General features: G+C 47.9%; 2 protein-coding genes across 6 annotated transcripts in view; both read right to left on the bottom strand.

Moving 5' to 3' along the window:
- Nucleotides 1-9,768, bottom strand: part of TRIT1 (tRNA isopentenyltransferase 1) — a 63,673-nt gene extending 53,905 nt beyond the window's left edge. For 3 of the 5 annotated variants that reach the window (XM_031464873.2, XM_010996937.3, XM_010996935.3), the window contains exon 1: nucleotides 2,393-2,564. In XM_031464873.2, the coding sequence (XP_031320733.1) occupies nucleotides 2,393-2,563 (171 nt within the window). In that variant the 5' untranslated portion in view covers nucleotide 2,564. Of the gene's footprint in view, nucleotides 1-2,392; nucleotides 2,565-9,670 lie in introns of those variants that run through there. The other 2 variants (XM_064493704.1, XM_064493705.1) reach the window with 2 other exon arrangements.
- A 1,391-nt stretch (nucleotides 9,769-11,159) lies between these two features.
- MYCL (MYCL proto-oncogene, bHLH transcription factor) lies at nucleotides 11,160-17,599 on the bottom strand. Its single transcript, XM_031464874.2, has 3 exons — nucleotides 17,381-17,599; nucleotides 16,519-17,023; nucleotides 11,160-13,583 (listed from the first exon to the last, which is right to left on the bottom strand). The coding sequence occupies exons 1-3, from the start codon at nucleotides 17,459-17,461 to the stop codon at nucleotides 12,985-12,987; spliced, it is 1,185 nt and encodes a 394-aa protein (XP_031320734.2). The 5' UTR covers nucleotides 17,462-17,599; the 3' UTR covers nucleotides 11,160-12,984.
- Between the last annotated feature and the right edge of the window lie 598 nt (nucleotides 17,600-18,197).

Raw genomic sequence — 18,197 nt, 5'->3', positions numbered from 1 at the left:
TATATGAGGAAGAGGGGGAAACAGGGAGCAATGGTGTTTTGTTTTAAATAGGACAGTGACAGAAGGCCTCAATAAGGCGACATCTGAGTAAAGACCTGAACAAAGAGAGGAAACAAGCCATGTGGTTATGTAGGGGTTATGTGGGTTCCACCAGACAGAGGGAACCTCTGAGTTTAAGAGTCCTAAAGTGGGATCACACCTGTTGCATTCTCCACACATCCACCAGACTTTCCCCATGGACGTCCTGTTGCCAGCTGCACTGTGCCTCACCAGATATTCCTGACTTCCAGGCTCACCATACTCTCCCAGGCACACAAATCTGAATCACACTGTGTGCACTGCTCTCTTCTTTCCCCAACCAGTGACCAACTTATACTGTAACATGACCCTACCTTCAAAATGTTACATCTTTCTCCTCCCTTCATTCCCAATAACACATTAACCTAGAAGTATAGAAATTATAGAACATTAAGACTGGAACGAACCTTAGAAACTCCATCTTGCTGAAGTCCGTATTAATCAAGTCTTAAGAATCAGGCCAAAGATCTTTTACTACATTCTTGGATTTTTTTTATTTTGCATGCTCCTCCCATCCTCCTCCAAACCCAATTCATCAGGCAAACTGCTCACAAATGAATGCTTCTTACACACTGCCTTCATCATGTTACTCATCCCCCATTCCACAATATCTACAATGCCTGCTGAACAGTCTCCTTTCACTGTCCTATATACACACTATGCCCATTTCACCTTCTAAATCTTCATTCAAGTTCCTTCCTTTGATACAATGCCTTTTCTTCTTTCTTATCCAAAATTCACCTATTCTTCAAGTCCCCTTTCAGACAGCTTCCATGACTGTATCAGCCTTCACTGATTTCTCCCATCTCAAAAATCCTATGATTTATCATAAAATCTAACATTTGTAGTCTCTCTCCTCCCCATCCACCCCTATCTTGCAAAGCATCATTAATATCTCAGTTCAAATACTCACTAACTTGCTTTCTTTCATGTTTAGCTGGATCACACAGGGACTGCAACTTTGTCTCTCAAAAAGGGCCTTGCAGAAAATAGCACCTACCACATTTTTAACACTTACAATGTGCCTGATACTGTATCAAGTGCTTTACATATTTAATCTTGTTTAATCATCACAATAATATTGTGTTGTTGCTATTATTCTTCCTGCCTTACAGAAGACACAAAGACACAGGGTTTGGACCTAAGTTGCGTATTGTATAAAAGACATGGCTGGGATTTGAGCTAAAAAGTCTGTCTCTCAAAGCCTCCACAAAGTAGAGGTTTCGAACAAATAACTGTTGAATTATCCTTATTATCTGATATGTGTTGATGGCAGTGTCACCCCAAATGAACTACTGAGGGGAGAAACCATGCCTGGAGGCTTATGGGGTACAGTGAGGAGAAGGACTGCCCCTCCTTGTTGAGTACCCATCAGGTGCTAGGTTCAGCACCAGGCATTTCATACCAAACATCTCACTTACTCTGTGAAAACTCTTAACTAAATTCTCTTCAACAAACAGTGTTTGTAATTCCTCCATCAGAGATTCACCCAAAACGTCACCCACCCTCAATCCAAGTACAAATGCTTCCAGGTGTGATGTGTACTACACTCCTTCTGGGCCTCCCTCGGGCTCAAGAAAGAGAATGAAGCCTTCTGACTCCCATTAGTAGATTAAGAAAGCTCAGCTTCAACAAGCATTTACTTGTCCTTTTTCAGGACAGACCACTCTGCTCTTCATCCTAATGGTCATGATCTCACTTATTAAGCACCTCAGCCCTGTGAGGTAGGTGGCATTTTCTCCACTTTCACAGATAAATAACGTCCCCTCAAAAAACGACATTGTTTAGGTCACGTGGCACATGGCAGGTTAAAAGGAGAATCCAGGTCTCCTGACTATCCACCCTGCTCCAGTCCCTCAGCAGCCACTCGTAGATGGTAACTGACACATCCTGGTGTCGCTGGGAACTCTAAATAGTAAAAACTCTGGAAAATTTTCACTCAAAAGTTATTTATTGGACGCCTATATGCCAACCTTGCAGGTTCAAATATCATCTCCTCCACTCATTCGCTTTGTGACACGGAGACAGTCGTTTTACCTCCCTAGGTGAATGCACTCATCCGAAAAAGTAGATAATAGTATTTACACCAAACAGTCATGACGGGAGAAGTACATGAGATGATGAAAGTGAAACACCTGGCACGCTGTCTGGCATATGGTGGGAGCCTCGTAATTCTGGGTGCTCTTCACCTACCCCCTCCGCCCCACAAGCCTCGGGGTTCACCCACTACGACCTCGCGACAGGGAATCCACTCGGACAGAGGCCCGCACGCGGCCTCGGGTTTCACAGGCCGGGTACAGCCGCACTGTCATACCTGCATGGAGTCAGCGCTGACGATCTCGCCACCGAGCCGCTGGCCTAGCTGTAACGCCAGGGTGGATTTGCCGGTGCCCGTGGCCCCGAGAATCACTACAAGAGGCAGTGTCCGTTGCAGGCCCCCGAGCCCAGTGCCCACAGACACTGCTCGTGCAGCCGCCGCCGCCATCTTAAAGACGTCTGCGCTTGCGCCAGAGCAGCTGTCCCCATGGCAACCGTCAGTGCGCTTGCGCGGACCTCGCGCTCGCTAGGGAGGGTGCAGAGAAAGGAAGGAGACGGGGACCAAGATACCCAAGCTCTACTCCTCTCTTAAGTGAAGGATGGCAGTCGTATCTAAAATAGATCTATCCCTATTATTCCTTCTTTCACGGCATAGTTCATTTTCTTCATAACGCTAATTACAGTATGAAGTGACATACTGACCTCTTGTCTATTGTCTGATCTTCACTCCAGACTTAGTTCCATAAAGGCAAGAAACAGATTCTGCCTACGTCATTGCTGTATCTCCAGTGCCTAGCACAGTACCTGATACTCGGATAAACACCCCATAATTGTTAATGGAGAGGAGAATGGTTTGCCTATCTAGTCCTAGAGCCAGTGAGTTAAAAGGTGTGGCGTGCTCCAGTATCAGATCTGCCTGGTTCTCTGGCGAGGGTGGCTGCTGTAATGTTTTCATCCCACAGCTCAAACTCAGACACGATCAGAAGGCAGAACAAAATTTTCTGTCTCTGGCAAAAGGATGCAAGAGATGGGGTGAGAACAGAGGAAAAAAACAAGCAAATAAACAACCCATAACATAAAACAGGAAAAATAAGGCTGAAAAGATAAAGTAGTAGCAACCCTCAGATTAAAGTGGGAGAGGGGAAAATTAGGACCACAGAGGACCAAATTTCAGGAGACTCCACAAACTCTTCTTAAAGGGCTTTGGAATCAAATGAACCTGGGTTCAGATCCCAGCTCTGCCATTTATCAGCTGCTTGACTTTACACAATTAGCTTCACCTCTTAGCCTCAGTTTTTTTATCCTTAAATACCTCTCAGGATTGCCATCAGGAGAGAATGAAGTAATGTCTGAAAAGTGCCTGCTACAATGCCCCCTCACACAATAACCACCATTTGTTGAACACTTTGTATTATTGTAATAGTAACACCCCATCTGCCTCACTAAAGAGGTAAGAACAGCAGCCTAAGGGCAGAGAAATTTTCAGTACTGTGTGAAAGTGCCCAAACACCTATTCTACTAACCCCTTGTTAGCCAATTTAAGAGTTCTAATTGCTTTAACTTTCACCCGGAGTTTACTCTTTGGCTCTGCATAGCTCTCAGGTCATATCATCCTTGGGCCAGAGGAACCACCCCTGGACATTTAGAGCATATGATAGGTCTGCCTGGAAAAACTGCCAATAAATATACTTCTCAATTACTTGGATCACTGTTGGCATAATGGCCGCTCCTGCATATCCAACCTAAACCTTGTAGTCACATGTATCACAGGGTCCCCTATACCTCCTTTTCTCACTCCAGCCTGCTTTGATCAAAAGCCTTGTTCTCTCCAATTTGTGGTACCCGCCTGGGGCTGGTTTTAAAATCGAGATGTGTGGCCACATATTGGCAGACACTCTCACATGATGGTTGTTAACTGTAGAGCCTTTGCCTGGAGATTTTCCGAGGGTACAGTTGCCATGACAACCATCAGAAAGAAGGCAGGCCGGAGAAACGATGCAAATAAAGCAAAAGGGAGGCTAATTTCATGATGACAATCTTACCATGACAGAGTAGGCTCACTCACAGATGGGAACGCACTGTCCAAATCATGACCAGGTGACTGTTACTTGAGAGAGAGAAAAAAGAGGGGGGTGGAATTTACCACTGAGAGACCAGAAGAGGGAGAGACTGGTTACCAAGGCAACTGGGGAGCAAGGAATGAAAAAATGGGGCTTCACCACAGCAGCAGAAAATTGCTTCTAGCCAAGCAACACAGGACTGTTGCTATAGAAACAAAGAGAACAGGGATCCTGTAGACCATGGGGAGAATTATCACTGAAATACTGAGCACGTAAGACTCCTAAATCAGAATGGAGCCTGTGCTCCAGAACAAATGAGGAGAAGTGAGAAAAAACATCATACCATTTCCATTCATTGCAATTCAGCCAGCCCCAGCAAAGAATGGGAACTTTTTTTTTTAATACCTTTAGTCCATTTTATTTGTACCTCTGTCTCCCTAATGATCTTCTGAACTCTCAGTTATACTAAGAATAGTTCCTGAAAGATAATCTGTAACTTGAAATCCTAATTGGAGAGATTAAGTTCAAGGGAAAATTGGGAAATTGAAGTGTATGATCAAGAGTTAATAAGTGTTTCTAAAAAACAACATAAAAACCTCTAATGGGAAGCTTTGCAGGGTAATAAGAAGACAAAAGACGGCAAAAGGGAGTCAGGAAAGCTATCCACAGTCATGCCCAGATATTAACCCTGACCCCTCACTGCCTTGTAATGAGGCCAGATAGGAAGTAGCTCAACCTATTCTGAATGATTGCTCAAGAGGAAAGGGAGTCTCTCTCTTAAGGTGTATGTGTATATTCTAAAGACGGAAGATGCAGAAGCCCGTCTTCAATATACTCCACTGATTACAGATTATTTAAGGTAAAGAAAATTTAGTTAAAAGGCAAAAATGCTGGGATAGGTTCAGTCTGGAAGAGACTATCTAAAATGTAGAAATGAGGGAGACTCAGATTACTTGGAGGGTAATAATTCTTGCCTGCCATTCGGAAAGTCCAGTCAGCCACCTAATTGTTACCCCTGGTGTGTGTGTGTGTGTGTGTGCTGTACCCTAGGGGCAAGTACGTAGTTAGCCTGGGCAACCCCTAGGTTACCTCGCCTTCTTAAGGAAATTGAGCGCAGTATGTGAGATGGAATGGATATAGGAATATGGCAGAAAAGGAGAAAGGAACACCAGAAAGGTAGAAGGGAAACCTGGGTGATGATCCATTAGTGTTTATTGTATTATTTCCTGTCTTCACTATACTTTAAATAATTTATTTTTAAAAAATTTTTAGAAAAAGAAATGCAGGGAGAAGGTAAATGTGAAGCCATTAGAGTGGAAGAATCATTTAAAGTGGAACATCCAGAAAGTTGGAACTTTTTGGAATTCTAGGGGATGCTGTGACATTCAGGACAGGAGGCAAAATGGGCCATGGGAGGCTTGAAGCATCTGTTCCCAAGGTAAGAGAAGAAAGTTGGGTCAAAGACAAACGCTAGCTTTTTCTTTTTCTTTTATTTTCTATTTTTAATGGAGGTACTGGGGTTCAGCCCAGGACCTCCTGCATGCTAAGCATGCCCTTGACTACTGAACTATACCCACCCTCCCCCCCAAACACTAGCTTTTTGGGACAACCCAAGTTACCTTTGCATCCTGACCCCCATACTGATTAAGCACCCCCAATTTAAAAATTGTTTCCTATAGGATTATTTCCTGACTTGGTTTCCTAGTGCTGCCATAACAAATTATCACAAACTGGCTGGCTTAAAACAACAGAAATGTATTCTCTCATAGTTTGGAGTCCAGAAGCCCCAAATCAAGGTATTGGTAGGGCCACACTCCCATGCTTCTGTCTATGGAAGAGTCCTTCCTTGCCTCTCCTAGCTCCTGGTGGTTGCTAGTAATCCTTGGCATTCCTCGGTTTGTGGCAGCATGACTCTAATCCTGTCTGTCTCACGTGGTGGTCCCCTCTGTGTGTGTCTCTCTGTCTGAATTTCTCTCTCTTTAGAACACCAGTCATTGGATTAGGGCCCACTCTAATCCAATATGACCTCATCTCAATTTGATTATATCTGCAAAAACTCTATTTCCAAATAAGGTCACGTTCACAGATTCTGGATAGCCATGAATTTAGAAGGGGACAATATACTACCCAGTACAGTGCTCGTGAGTAATCACAACACCTTCCTTTGGTTTGGCAAATTGCTGTTTCCATTTGTGATTGGCCAGTTCAAATTTGGGAGCATCAGAATTGCTCAAAACAAGTGAGAGAAAGAAAAGAGTAGAGCTCACCATGTTGTAGGTTATTTTTTTTAACACCCAAAGTTGAGTTATAGAGTTTGCTTCAGAGTACAGCAGAATGTTCTCCAAGGGAGTGCACTTGCCCCCTTCTCAGATCTCCAAGAGAGCCTACACTTACTCGAGGACCCCTGGGGGTTGCAAAATCAGTGTGGGGAGGTTCAAAAGGGGAAACGATGCAAAGCCATCAGAAGTCCTTTTGGGTTCTAATCTCATGGATCCTTCAAGCCCTCACCTCTGCTTCTCTGGCCCCTTCTCTTTCTCGTGGCTTGGCATGGTGGGCCTTCATCATCTTTGTATCCTGATGAGTCTCAAATCTGTATCTTCATTTCAAACCCCTTTCAAAAGCTTTAATGTCACATTTCCAACTTCCTGTTGGGTGCTTTATTTTGAATGACCCCATCACCTCAATCTCATTGTGTCCCAAACCACAATCAGTTTCTTTTCCTGACTTCCCTATTTCAAAGAATCACAGAGGATGTTTGTTGTTGAAAGGATCCTCTTAGAAATCTAGTGCAACCCTTCTTGTTTTGTAAAAATGAGACCACCGGCCTGCAAATCAGACCAGATTCCTCCCCTTTTCCCAGATTCCCCACAACTTCCCCAGTCCTCTTTTCCCCAAAGCTATTCCCTTAACTTAGAACACCTCCCTCCTCTTCACTTAGCCAAATACTCCTCGGACTTCTCGTTCCAGTTAAAGTCACACTAGCTCCAACAAGAACTTTCTTGATGACTCTGAGGTGCTCTCTTCCCTTTCTGAGGCTTGCAGCCCTTGCCTGAGACACATATTGCATTATTTTGTGATCATGTTTGCATGCTCATAAATTTCCATAAGGAACCATCACTTCATACAACATTACTCTTACTATGTGGGAGGCACTATTCTAAGCACTTTACATTATTTCATCTTTGCAACAGTTCTTTGAAGTTGGTATTAATATTACATCCATCTTAGAGAAGAATGAAATTTCTAGGATTCAGGGAGCGTGAGCGATTTGCCCAAACAGCACACAGGTAATAACCCCAAGTCCCTATTCTTAACCATTGTACTATACCATCTCTACCGTCTTCTGTGAATATTTTTGTATTTCCACTGGACCTGGCTCCAAACCCTTATTCCAGTGTTTTTCTAAGTATGACCTTAAGATTCCACCTCCCTGCTTACTTGTTGGTGAGGTAGATTCCTGATCTACTGCATCAGGGTCTTGGAGGGTGGGTAGATTCTTAGGGCCCACTCAGGTTTGAGAATCACTGCCTGAACAAAATAGGCATAAGAGGGTTTGACAACTAAATAGAGTCATTGTCTCCAGCTCAGTCTCAAGACACTGCAGTGCCCAGTAAGGACAAATGGCAGGCTCATGTGTGCAACACTATCACAGACTCACAGCTCCTGCCTGCTGTGGGTCATGGGATGCTGTGGACCAGTTAGAGCCTCAGGTCTTTACCCTTCTTTCCACCCTTGCCCATCTCAGTCTCCCAAAACCCTGGGTACTCCTTCCCTGATGATTCATTGCCTCTTGAGGCATTAATATGTCCATTCCAGGTTACTTTAAGTATTCTTTCTGGGAAGATTTCTTATTTTACAATCCCTTCTCTCACCTTTCAAATACGACTAATATGTATTCTAGGTGGGGCTTGTTAAATGATTCAAATAACACTGATTAGTTATTTGAATAACTAATAACTAATTAGTTACTGAGCACTTAAGATTGCTGACCTCAACCCAAAGAAGCAGGTACTATGATTTATACTTGTTTTACCGATGTGAAAATGGGCTGGGAAAGGTTAATAACGTGTCCAAGGTCACACAGCTGGAAAAGGCAGAGACGGATTTGGAACTGAGATCTGTTGGATTCAGGAGGCTACCTAACCATATGTCTTCCCACAAGTTTAGAGGAGATCCAACACTTACTTCCTGGGGACCTTCTTGACCCCTCACCTGATTAGAGCCTTAAGAACATATTTAAATTTCCTCGCCAAAAGAATGGTAATGTAAATACAGTTGATCCCTTTGGCTGCCTTTCTAAATAAAGGCATTAAGAAGAGCTGTCCACTGAGCTTAAAGTAGAAATGCCTACACCCCAACAGAACTTCAGCTGACACATTTAGCCACCTCCCCAGTCACGCAGTCATCAATCATCTCCCAGATGGTTCTCTTATCCTTAGAGTCCTCTCGCACACTCCCTCCTGTCACCTTCCAGATCAACGAAGCCATCCCGTACCCCCTTCTCCTTCTAAAGTACACGTATTCTGAAATATCCTGACCCCAGGGGCACTTAAGACAAAATAGCACATCTAAGATAGTTCAACCTGTCTCAGTGCCCCAAAATAGCTGCCGGTAGGAGCAGGAGTTAAGCACTTGGTCTGGCCTTTGATTATTTAACAGAGAGGGTGGCCTTTTCTTTTCCACTCCAAGCAAGTGTGGCTTCTCAGCTGTCCCTTATTGTCCAGGCCCACATCCCTGAGCTGGGCACGTAGTCCCTTAGGTGTACTATTCAGAGAGGTAAACCTAATTTCTGGAAATTGTTCTCTGAAATCCAGGAATAAACTCCTGGCTATTTTCAGACAAAGATAGAGGTAGGAGTCTGCAGAAGTGAGCTAAGAAGGAGCTTAAAATACTTCACATTCCAGAAACACCCTCCCTTCCCCCCAGGAGATGGCTTTATTCCCACTCCTTTCTCAGCAGAGTCGGACTCAAAGGAGCTGAAGCTTAGAGTCAGGCAGTTGGTACTAGCTGTCTGGGCTCAGACAAACGACTTAAATGTCTCTGAGCTTCAGATTGCTCACCTGTGAAATGGGGCTGACACCACCCTGTTCTCTAGGTTATTGTGAGAATTCAGCTACATAAAACTGCATAGGCATTAGTCCCTGTACCTAGGAATCCCATGATTTTATCGAGAACTCACGAATTCTTTCGAGGTCTACTAAAGGGAGAGAAGCCCTACAAATTAGTTTCTGGATCAGAGGCCTCAAAAAAGCAGGATGAACACAGTGGGAACAATGACTATAACTAAAAGAAGGAAGTGGAGTTTTAAGAAAAGAATCCCAGTAATTCAAGTCTGTTTTTATCAAACAGCTACTTATGACCTGGGCTTGGTGACCTAGGGGCAGTGGGGGTTTACGTGACAGGAGAATGGGTTTGGAATTCTGACTTTGTTCTGTGACCTTGAGCAAGAAACCTCTCTGGGCTCTAGTATCAAGCGGCAAATATTGCTTACTTACCAGGTTGTGCCGAGGGGCACTTTGCAGATGTGAGGAATTTATAGTAGCTTTCGGGCTCACCTCTGGCTTCATGAGTGTAGGTGGGCAATACCCACCCAGATCTCAGCTGGAAGGCAGGATTAGCTGAGGCAAAGTGGCCTGCTCCCACCATGATGCTCATAGCCTTTCTGAACAGCAACTGTTTTCCTTTCACAGTCCCAGAAGGGGCCTCTCTGGGGCAGGACTAACCTCCCCAGCTCACAAATGCAGAGTGGCTGGTCATGGAACATTTGCTCCACTTCATCCCAGTAAGTGGCAGGCACAGTGGCCCCAAGGAGAGACAGTGTCAGCAAGCAGTTAAATGATGAAATTCCATGTTTACTTCCTCCACCCACCCCATGCTAACAAAACAAGCTGATCATTATTATGCAGTGGTTAAGACTTCTGGCTCTGGAGATAGGCAGGGCTGGTTTCAAATCCCAGCTCATTTACTTACTAGCTGTATAATGTTGGGCAATAATGTTTCACTCTCTGAACCTCAGTTCCCTCTTCTGTAGCCCTGGCACGTGGTTGGTGTGGCATAATGTGTAGGAAGGAGCAGGGTGCTTAAATGTAGGTGGTGCTCCATCAGGAATGGCTATTATTAAATTCTCCCCTCTTGCATTTACGGCAAGTTTATGAGAACTATGGGAGGGAAAGGGAGCAATCATTTTCCTTTATTAGTCAAGGGAAAAAGAAAAAAAAAATCACGTTACACCACAAATTCTCATAAAATTTTAAAAAAACGTATCCTGCAAATACCACTAAGGTAAAAAGAGTACCACCCTAGAGGATTTAGGGCTTTATAGCTTTATAGTTTAGAAAGTGGGTTTGTTTGTTTGTTTTTAATGGAGGTACTGGGGATTGAACCTAGGACTTTGTGCATGCTAAGCATATGCTCTACCACTGAGCCATTTCCCTCCCCCTCTTTTTTAAATTTTTGTTTTATTTTATTTTTTTAGAAAGCGAGTTTAAAGTCTATTACTTCATTTAATGCTTGCCAATTCCCCATGAAGTAGCATTTAGCCCCACTGTACAGATAAGGAAACTAGGGCTTTTAGCTTTTGGGTAAAGCTAAAAGGCACAGGACAAGTAAATGGTGGAACCAGGATTTCAAGTCTTCTAGAGTGCAAATTCAGCATTCTCCAATTCACAGGAGAATTTCGTGTTCACCAACTACTGAACCTACATTGTTTAGACGTGTCTAAAGTGGCATTTCAGGAACCCAAAGTAGAGTGACCAGGTTAGCAACGTGGTTACAGATCACTTGTGGCTACCCTGAAGTAGTTTTCCTTGGTTTCGGGGGACGCGGTGGGCATAAGCTGCCCCCACTCTGACATGTTTGAGAAATCTTTTATTAGAAGATGTCCCAGAAGGCAACATTTTAAAATCAGGCAATCAGTAATCACAACTAAATACAAAATTTCAGGTAAACTTGCCTTTCAAAATAAATCAGACTCTTGCAACAGGAGAATTGCCCCAGAGTTTTTTTCTTGTACAAAAACAATTAACACCACTTTGCAAAAGGCATACAAAAATACAGTATTAAAACAAAAACAAAAACAAAAACAAAAAAACGGACTGCTCCCAGCATAATATCCAACAGCAGCTTATAAAACAAGCTCTTTGGGTGAGACAGCCGTAACCTACATCCCACTTGCTGTCCAAAGGCAGTTCCAGAAGTCAGGTGGCTCCCAAAAATCATGCTCCAGAAGGTAGGGAGGCTTTCCCAAAACTTCCACAGGGCTTCTCTGAGGCCGGGAAGCAATCTCAGGAACAGACCATCGTGCATAATAGGTTTAGAAGTAGCAGCTGGCTCTCCAGAGCCACAAATAGCACTCTACCCTCCTCCCCTCCCCCACTTTCAAACCAGTAGGCACCTGCTGCCCTGGGCAGAGTTCTGGAAGGGCTGGTCCTTCTTCCTGGCCAGGCTTAGGGGCCCCTGAGGTTGCCCACCCGACACCTGTTGGGTCGGGTGCCTTACTCAGACGGGAGGCTGCACCTGGAATCCACTTAGAGGTGCTGAGTCCAGCTGGGGTAAAATCCATCATGGTCCACTAAGCAGAGCTCCTGGAAGCTCCTTTAAAGCCCACAGGAAGCTAGTCCACCTTCTGGAGCACTGGATGAGTCCCAGCAGCTCTCCCAGTAAGAACTTCAGTAAGGCCCAGATTCTGGGAAAGCGATCTGCCTCATGTCAGGCTGGCAGAGGGCCCAAGGGTGGCTACAGAGCCAGCAAGCTCCTTGGAGTTGCATGAAAAGGACAGGTTTGCATGGTCTTACTAGAACTTCAAACTTATGAGTCGGATTGAGATGAGAGGGAGGTGGGAAAGAGGAAGTGGTACAGTTCTCCCTCCTGAGATGTGGGACATTTACCTTGAGAAGATTCCAAAATGGAAAACACCTGGGCAGGGAACACGTTCACAGCCAGGACTCCAAGCCTTTCCCAGGCTACAGGCTGGGACCCTGTTCCCTGTGTCCTGGGGAAATATTTCTGACCTGTGGGAAAGGGGTGCTGTAGAACCCATTGCATAACAAAGGCAGAAGGAAACAAAAAAGTCCCTTGTGAGCAAAGAATGGTCTCAGCCTCAGAGGAAAAGGCCCAGAGGGCTTTGAGACGAAGAATTTAGAGGCCAAGCTCTTTAGATGTTCTCAAGGTTGCAGTGTGGAGAGTGGGAGGAGGGGTGTCATCTAACATCATAATATATATATTAAAGGTTTCCAACTCCTCAGCTACTATAAAGTGTCTGACAGTGAGGTAATGGTCCATGTTGATCTGAGTCTGCGAGCTCATCTTCACCCAAGACAGCTCGTATGTCTCCTGGAAAAAGGAGCCTTGGGGAGAGCGTCCAGGCCCAGCTGTCCTAGCATCACCCCAGAGACACCAGTGGGAGCATCCTTTCCCAGCCTAAAGCTCATCCGGAGTGTGAGATTTCATGCAGGCTGGAGCCCCCCGACAATGTCCACCACCTGTTGCATAGCATCTGTCAGGCTTTTCTTCAGAGTTAGTGAGCTAGGCAGACCCTAGGGCTCCTCAGTCAGCTGCCCGCCTGAGAAGCCAAAAGGCGCCAGAGAAGCCACAGCGCTCCCATGAGTCAGGGCAGAGGGAGAGCCAGGTTGCAAGCTTTCCAAGAATGCAAGCCTTTGTTATGTGTGCATTGGCTGCAATGCATTCTGGGATCTACTGTCCAGGAGGTCCCACCATAACCAAAATGTGCAAATTTCTAAAGGGGGAGCGGGGAGGTTAAAAAACAGACTCGGGTCTTTGTTAAGCCAGAGCAGTTAGGCTTTTTGGTCAGTTAGTAGCCACTGAGGTACGCAATTCTTTTCTGCAGTTGCTGCTGCCGACACCGGAGCTGCCTTTTCTCCGTGGCCATCCTCTTCTCCGCCCCCACTAGGGCTTGCAAGTATTCCAAGGCCTTGCTCAGGATCACTACTTTGGGGGCCTTGGAGCAGCTGGCCAGGGTGGGTACCTGGTCCCTCAGGGCCAAGAACCTGGAACGGAGGTCATTCCGCCTCTTGCGTTCCAGGAAGTTGTGGTTCTTTCTCTTGGTCACATCTTCGGTGTCAGAACTGACAGGTTTGGGGTGGCAGGGCTGGGGAGGCTTGCTTTCTTCTGGTGGGGGGCTCACAATTTCTTCATCTGCCTCATCTTCCTTTTCCTCTGGTGCCTCTCTCTCCAGAGCCTCTTCTTGGGGACCTCTCTCTGGAGCCTCTCCTTGGGAGCAGCTTTCTGGAGGAAAACGGGCAGCATAGTTGTGCTGTTGCTGATGGATAGAGATGTGGAAGTGTTTCATGCAGGGGTCCAAAGGGTCTGCTCGCACTGTGATTGTGACTGGCTTCCGTACACCCAGGGACTGTCTCTTCTCCACTGTCACAACGTCGATCTCTTCACCCTCTGTCCAAGAAGGGAGATCAACAGAAGAAACACACCCCATGAGAAACGCATACATTCTATGTTGGAGCTTGAGAAAAGAGGTGACATTTTCCCAATTTAGACATAAACAAATTGAAGCCAGCTGATTCATTTGTAATGAGGGTAAGGGCAGTGTGAAGGAAAGGTGGGGAAATAAGAAGGAAAATATTCTCCAATTTCCTTTGCAAAGCAAGGCTTAGATAAGAACAAAAGGCAGACCCAAGCCAACAGCCCCCAGTCTGCACAGACTCTCCCTTCCCCCACTGAGGGGATGGAGAGAAAGAGCTATTGGTCTGGGACAAAGTTTAGCTATAAAGATCTTCCCCAGTCGGGCTCTTTCATGCCCCATCAGAATTGTAAATGAAGGGTCTGTGGGCAGAGCTGCCCTTTGTTCCTGCCCAGCACAGCCTACACTCGGGAATTGTTACTTTTCTCAAGTTATAAATCCTATTATTCCCCCACCTCTCTATTCTGCCATCCCTTTCAGCTGAAGATTCAGAGAAGGGAGGGCTACAACCCATCTCTCCTCACCCACAGAGGGGAAGGAAAGGGTTTCCCTTAGGAGCATTTTTGCTCCTGGGTTCAATGGGTTTCTAAAGTCATCCATCATTTATAGGTCGCCTGCCCCACCCCCTTCCCTGGACAAGAAGAGGGCTGGATTTGTCACCACAGGTCGGCAAAAGCTGCAGGAACTTCACAAATGTATAAGCATCCATTACCAAGCTACCTGTGCTGAGGGCAGGAACTGAGCAACAGGGGGAATGTCTCAATGCAAGGGCCAAAACACCAGAGACACCGGGACATGCGCCTATCATTCCCTCATTGTAAGGTCTCTTAGGTTACCCCAACCAGGAGAGGGACAATTAGGGGAGTACCTTCCTGCTCCACACATTTTGCAGCCCCCACATAGAAAGCCACCTTAATGGATTCAGCCTAACAACACAAGAGCTCAGTTTCTCGGCCTCTTTTGCATGTCAGGATGCTTGAGCCCCTTTGTCAGGGAGGCTTCCATTGTGTGGACAATCGCATTATTTCTCCATTAATAAAACCTGACCATTCAGCCCTCCTGGCCCCAAGGCCCGTGATTGGCTGGCTAAGCCGTGTTTGGAATGCTGTCTTACCGAGCCTCTAGCCCCTATTGGCTGAGCTTTGCCGTCAGTCACTCTCCCCACCCCCCTCATTGTTTGCAATCTGTTGCATTTTGTTCTGGGCCATGTGGCCTGTGAGTGAACCAGGAGCTTGCAAACAGGTTCAGGTTAAAGGGCAGGTCAGAAACTGATTCAGAAGGCTTCCCCACAACCCAAACTAAGTATTTCAGTGTTAAAGCTTTTGGTTGGGGAAGGCTCTGCCTAAGCAAGAAATAATCTAAGACATCATTCCTCATTTTCAGAGTAGTGTCTAACTCTACCTAGACAAGGAAATGTCCTCGGCTAGACAATCAAGTCTAACTTCCTCATGTGCAAAGGGAGAAACTGAAACCCAGATAAGCGAAGTCCACACAACACTGTTGAAATGTTTGGAGTCTCAAGCTAAGAGCTCCAAACTCCCAAAACAATGCTTTTTTCCCACTCTATCACTCCATCAGCCTTTGGAGAGATACATCTTTATTGGTTTCTTGATCTCAAAGTTCCCATTCCAGCAATTAAACAAACACAAGTTTTTGGTGTAGAAAGCAAGCAGGTTAAAAATGACCTTAACACAGTGGAACGAAAAAATTGACTTTAATTTTTCTTGTTACCCTTATTTTCCCCCAAGTGTATGACAGCTTCAATACCCCATTACCCAGTTCCCTCTAAATGGTCACATAAAAGTTCTTAAAAGCTACAGTGAGTTTTCTGTCCTGATTTACCTGACGCTAGCCTCAGTTTGCACCCTATAAAAGCACCCTTTCCTGTACTTCTCATGGGTACCTCCAAGAAGAGGTTAGGCTAAGAACAACATAATCTGTTGACACAGGATGCTGCAATCTACCCTCAGTGAGGTTTACACTTGCATTCAAGGATGAGGGAGGGGAGCCTAGAGCTCCATATCTTGATCCCAATTCCAAGCCCAGAGCTTGGCACGAAGTAGGAGCCAGTGACATTTGTTGAATAAAGGAAACAGCTAAAAGCCCTCAGATGAATTGGGAGGGAGATAGAGGAACACCTTCCCACCTCAGGCCAAAGTAAAAACGTAAGATGTAGCCCTTCTCAGATAAGCTACCATGAAGACCTTCTAAACATCAAGGAAGAAGTGCCTGGGTGGGATGGAGGACTGGGCAAAAGATGCTGGCTGAATGGCAGGAAGCTGGGTTTCACTGCTGGTAATATCTTATTTCTAAGCCTCATTTTTTCCATCTGTCAATGGGAAGCAGCCATTTCTCTGCTATCTGTCTCACTGGTGATGGTGTGGATGCACAATTGGTGAGGGGTGCAAGAGGAGCCATTATTGTCATTTTAAAGGAAAGCAGGCAGGAAACCAGGTTTTTAAAAGGATAAAGGCTTTGGCTTTGCACAAAAAACTCCTCAGCTTCTTCTCTCCCTCGGGGAGTGAGTTTCCCAGGGAAAGAAACAGCAACAAAAAAATTCAGGCCTGGAGTGACCCTTAAGGGACACTTTCAGTCTCCGGAGGGCAGAAATCCCTTACAGTCCAATCCCAGTATTGTCCTCTCCAGGCGCCAAGCCTCACCCTGTCTCCCTTGTCCCCTGGGGCTCCAATCATTATCAAAGGGACGCTGGCTCCCACGCCACTTCTTCAAACTGTTTACTAACACACCCACGTGCCAGACAGACACCGCTGGGGGCTACACCGGCAGCTTCAGCCAAAGGAAGGGGGAGGTGGCGGAAGGGCTTGCGCAGACCCAGTGCCTGACCTCAGCGGCAGAGGTTTGGCCACCCATAGGGTGCCCCCCTCTGGAATGGCCAGGGGCGGTCCTTACCCGAGTCGCTTGGGCTCTCGGACCCCGAGCAGGTCTGGGTCTTGGGCTCGCCCAGCGGACCGGGGGCAGCGGGCGCCGGGTTGCCGGCTTCGAGGCTGGGAGCGCAGTCCGGGGCGGCGGGCGCCTTGGACGGGTTCCCCCGGGGCGCGCCAGCTGCGAGCCGGTCGCTCACCGCTCTCTCCAGCCGTTCCCGGGCCGAGAAGCCGCTCCACATGCAGTCGCGGCGGATGATGGAGGCGTAGTTCCTGCCCCAAGCTTTCGAGTAACCCCGGGATTCTGCCTCATCCCCGGCGCCCGCTCCGGGCCACGGCTCCGGGGAACCAATTCCAGGGGCCGGGTCCCCAGCGCCAGGACTGGAGCCCCAAGGCGGCGAAGTAGGGGGCGACGGCACCAGCTCGAATTTCTTCCAGATGTCCTCGCTGGGCGCCGTGGAGCGGTAGAAATCCTCCCCGCAGTCATAGTCATAGAAATAGTGCTGGTACGAATCGAAGTCCATGTCCTCTCCCTGCGGGAGGGAAGGAGGACGTGCTGACCGGGCTGCGGGCCCAGGGAGGGAAGCGTTCCCCGATTTCCCAGCACAGCGGGCTGCCAGGCTCTAGTCCCTCCCCGTCTCTCGGCTGGGAGCCCGTGCCCTTCCCTCGCGTCCGGGGCAGCGCAGCCCCGGGTCAGCGTGCCCAAGTAAGCAGCTCACAGAGCGCGGACTAGGCTTCAGGGAGCGAGTTCAAAGCAAACTTTGCCAGCGCCGCCCGGAGCGCAGCTCCCGGGGCCCGGCCGGGCCAGGCGGGGGCGCGCTGTGCCCAGAAGGCAGCCTGCAGTCCGCCCCCCGGGACCGCGCCTGTCCCCCGGCCGCCCGCAGCCTCACCTCGCGCCCGCCGCCCGCCACCTGGAGCGGACCGGCTCCCCGCCGGCTCGGGGCAGCCCGGCAGCCCGCACACATACACATGCGCGCCAACGAGCGCGCGGCCCGCACTCAAGAGCTCGCCCCGCGCGCGCGCGCTCCCGCCCTCGCTCGCGCACGGCAACCGGGACGTTCCCGGGAGCCGCGCGGGAGCGCGAGATGCAGGCGCATTGTTTCCCGGCTGCCTTATATCTCGTCGCGCGCCCTAGGCTCAGGGACCGGGGGCGGGACCTACGGGACAAGCCCCGCCCCTTCCCCGCCCCCTCCCGGTCGACAGGTGGGGGCAGTGGAGTCTCAACCCCACCCCTCCTGGCTACTCTCTCCCGCTCTATTCTATCTGCACCCCTCAAAATGAATTGCCCACTGGGGAGCGCAGAGCAGGCGGTGAGCTGATGCAGCCCGGCAGTCGCCTGGTTGGGCCGTGACTCTGGCGAGGCCCGGGTGGTCCCCTGGAGGCCAAACGACAACCGCGCTCCCTGCAGACTCTGGGCTGGGGAAGAGAACTACTCCCCGCCCCGTCCCGCCCCGCCCCGCCAGCCTACTTCCCCCGGCTAGCCGCGCTTAGTTCAGGTGCGTCTGGCCCGCTGTGGGGTGAGGTGGAGAGACAGCCGCACCTCCACCGCGCCACCTGGTGGCCCTCAGCCCCGAACTGGGGCTATTCCCGGGCATCCGTTTCATCACTCTGTGGCCCGTTTCCTTAGCTTGGTGCTCCAAAGCTGGAACGACAGAGGTGAAGCGAGGTGGTGAAGATTCTGGACTTTGGGGCCCGAAATTTAACCTT

The sequence above is a fragment of the Camelus dromedarius genome, chromosome 14, assembly GCF_036321535.1.
Source record: "Camelus dromedarius isolate mCamDro1 chromosome 14, mCamDro1.pat, whole genome shotgun sequence".
Taxonomy (NCBI): domain Eukaryota; kingdom Metazoa; phylum Chordata; class Mammalia; order Artiodactyla; family Camelidae; genus Camelus; species Camelus dromedarius.
Note: the sequence above shows the minus strand (reverse complement) of the source record. Positions and strands in the feature narration are given on the sequence as shown.

Bases quoted from the DNA above. Each gene is read 5' to 3' on its own strand.
- MYCL (XM_031464874.2), bottom strand. From the start codon at position 17,461: ATGTGTATGTGTGCGGGCTGCCGGGCTGCCCCGAGCCGGCGGGGAGCC. The intron at 17,024-17,380 runs GTGAGGCTGCGG...TCCCTCCCGCAG, and splicing joins TGGCGGGCGGCGGGCGCGAG to GGAGAGGACATGGACTTCGA. The intron at 13,584-16,518 runs GTAAGGACCGCC...CTTCTTGGACAG, and splicing joins CGAGAGCCCAAGCGACTCGG to AGGGTGAAGAGATCGACGTT.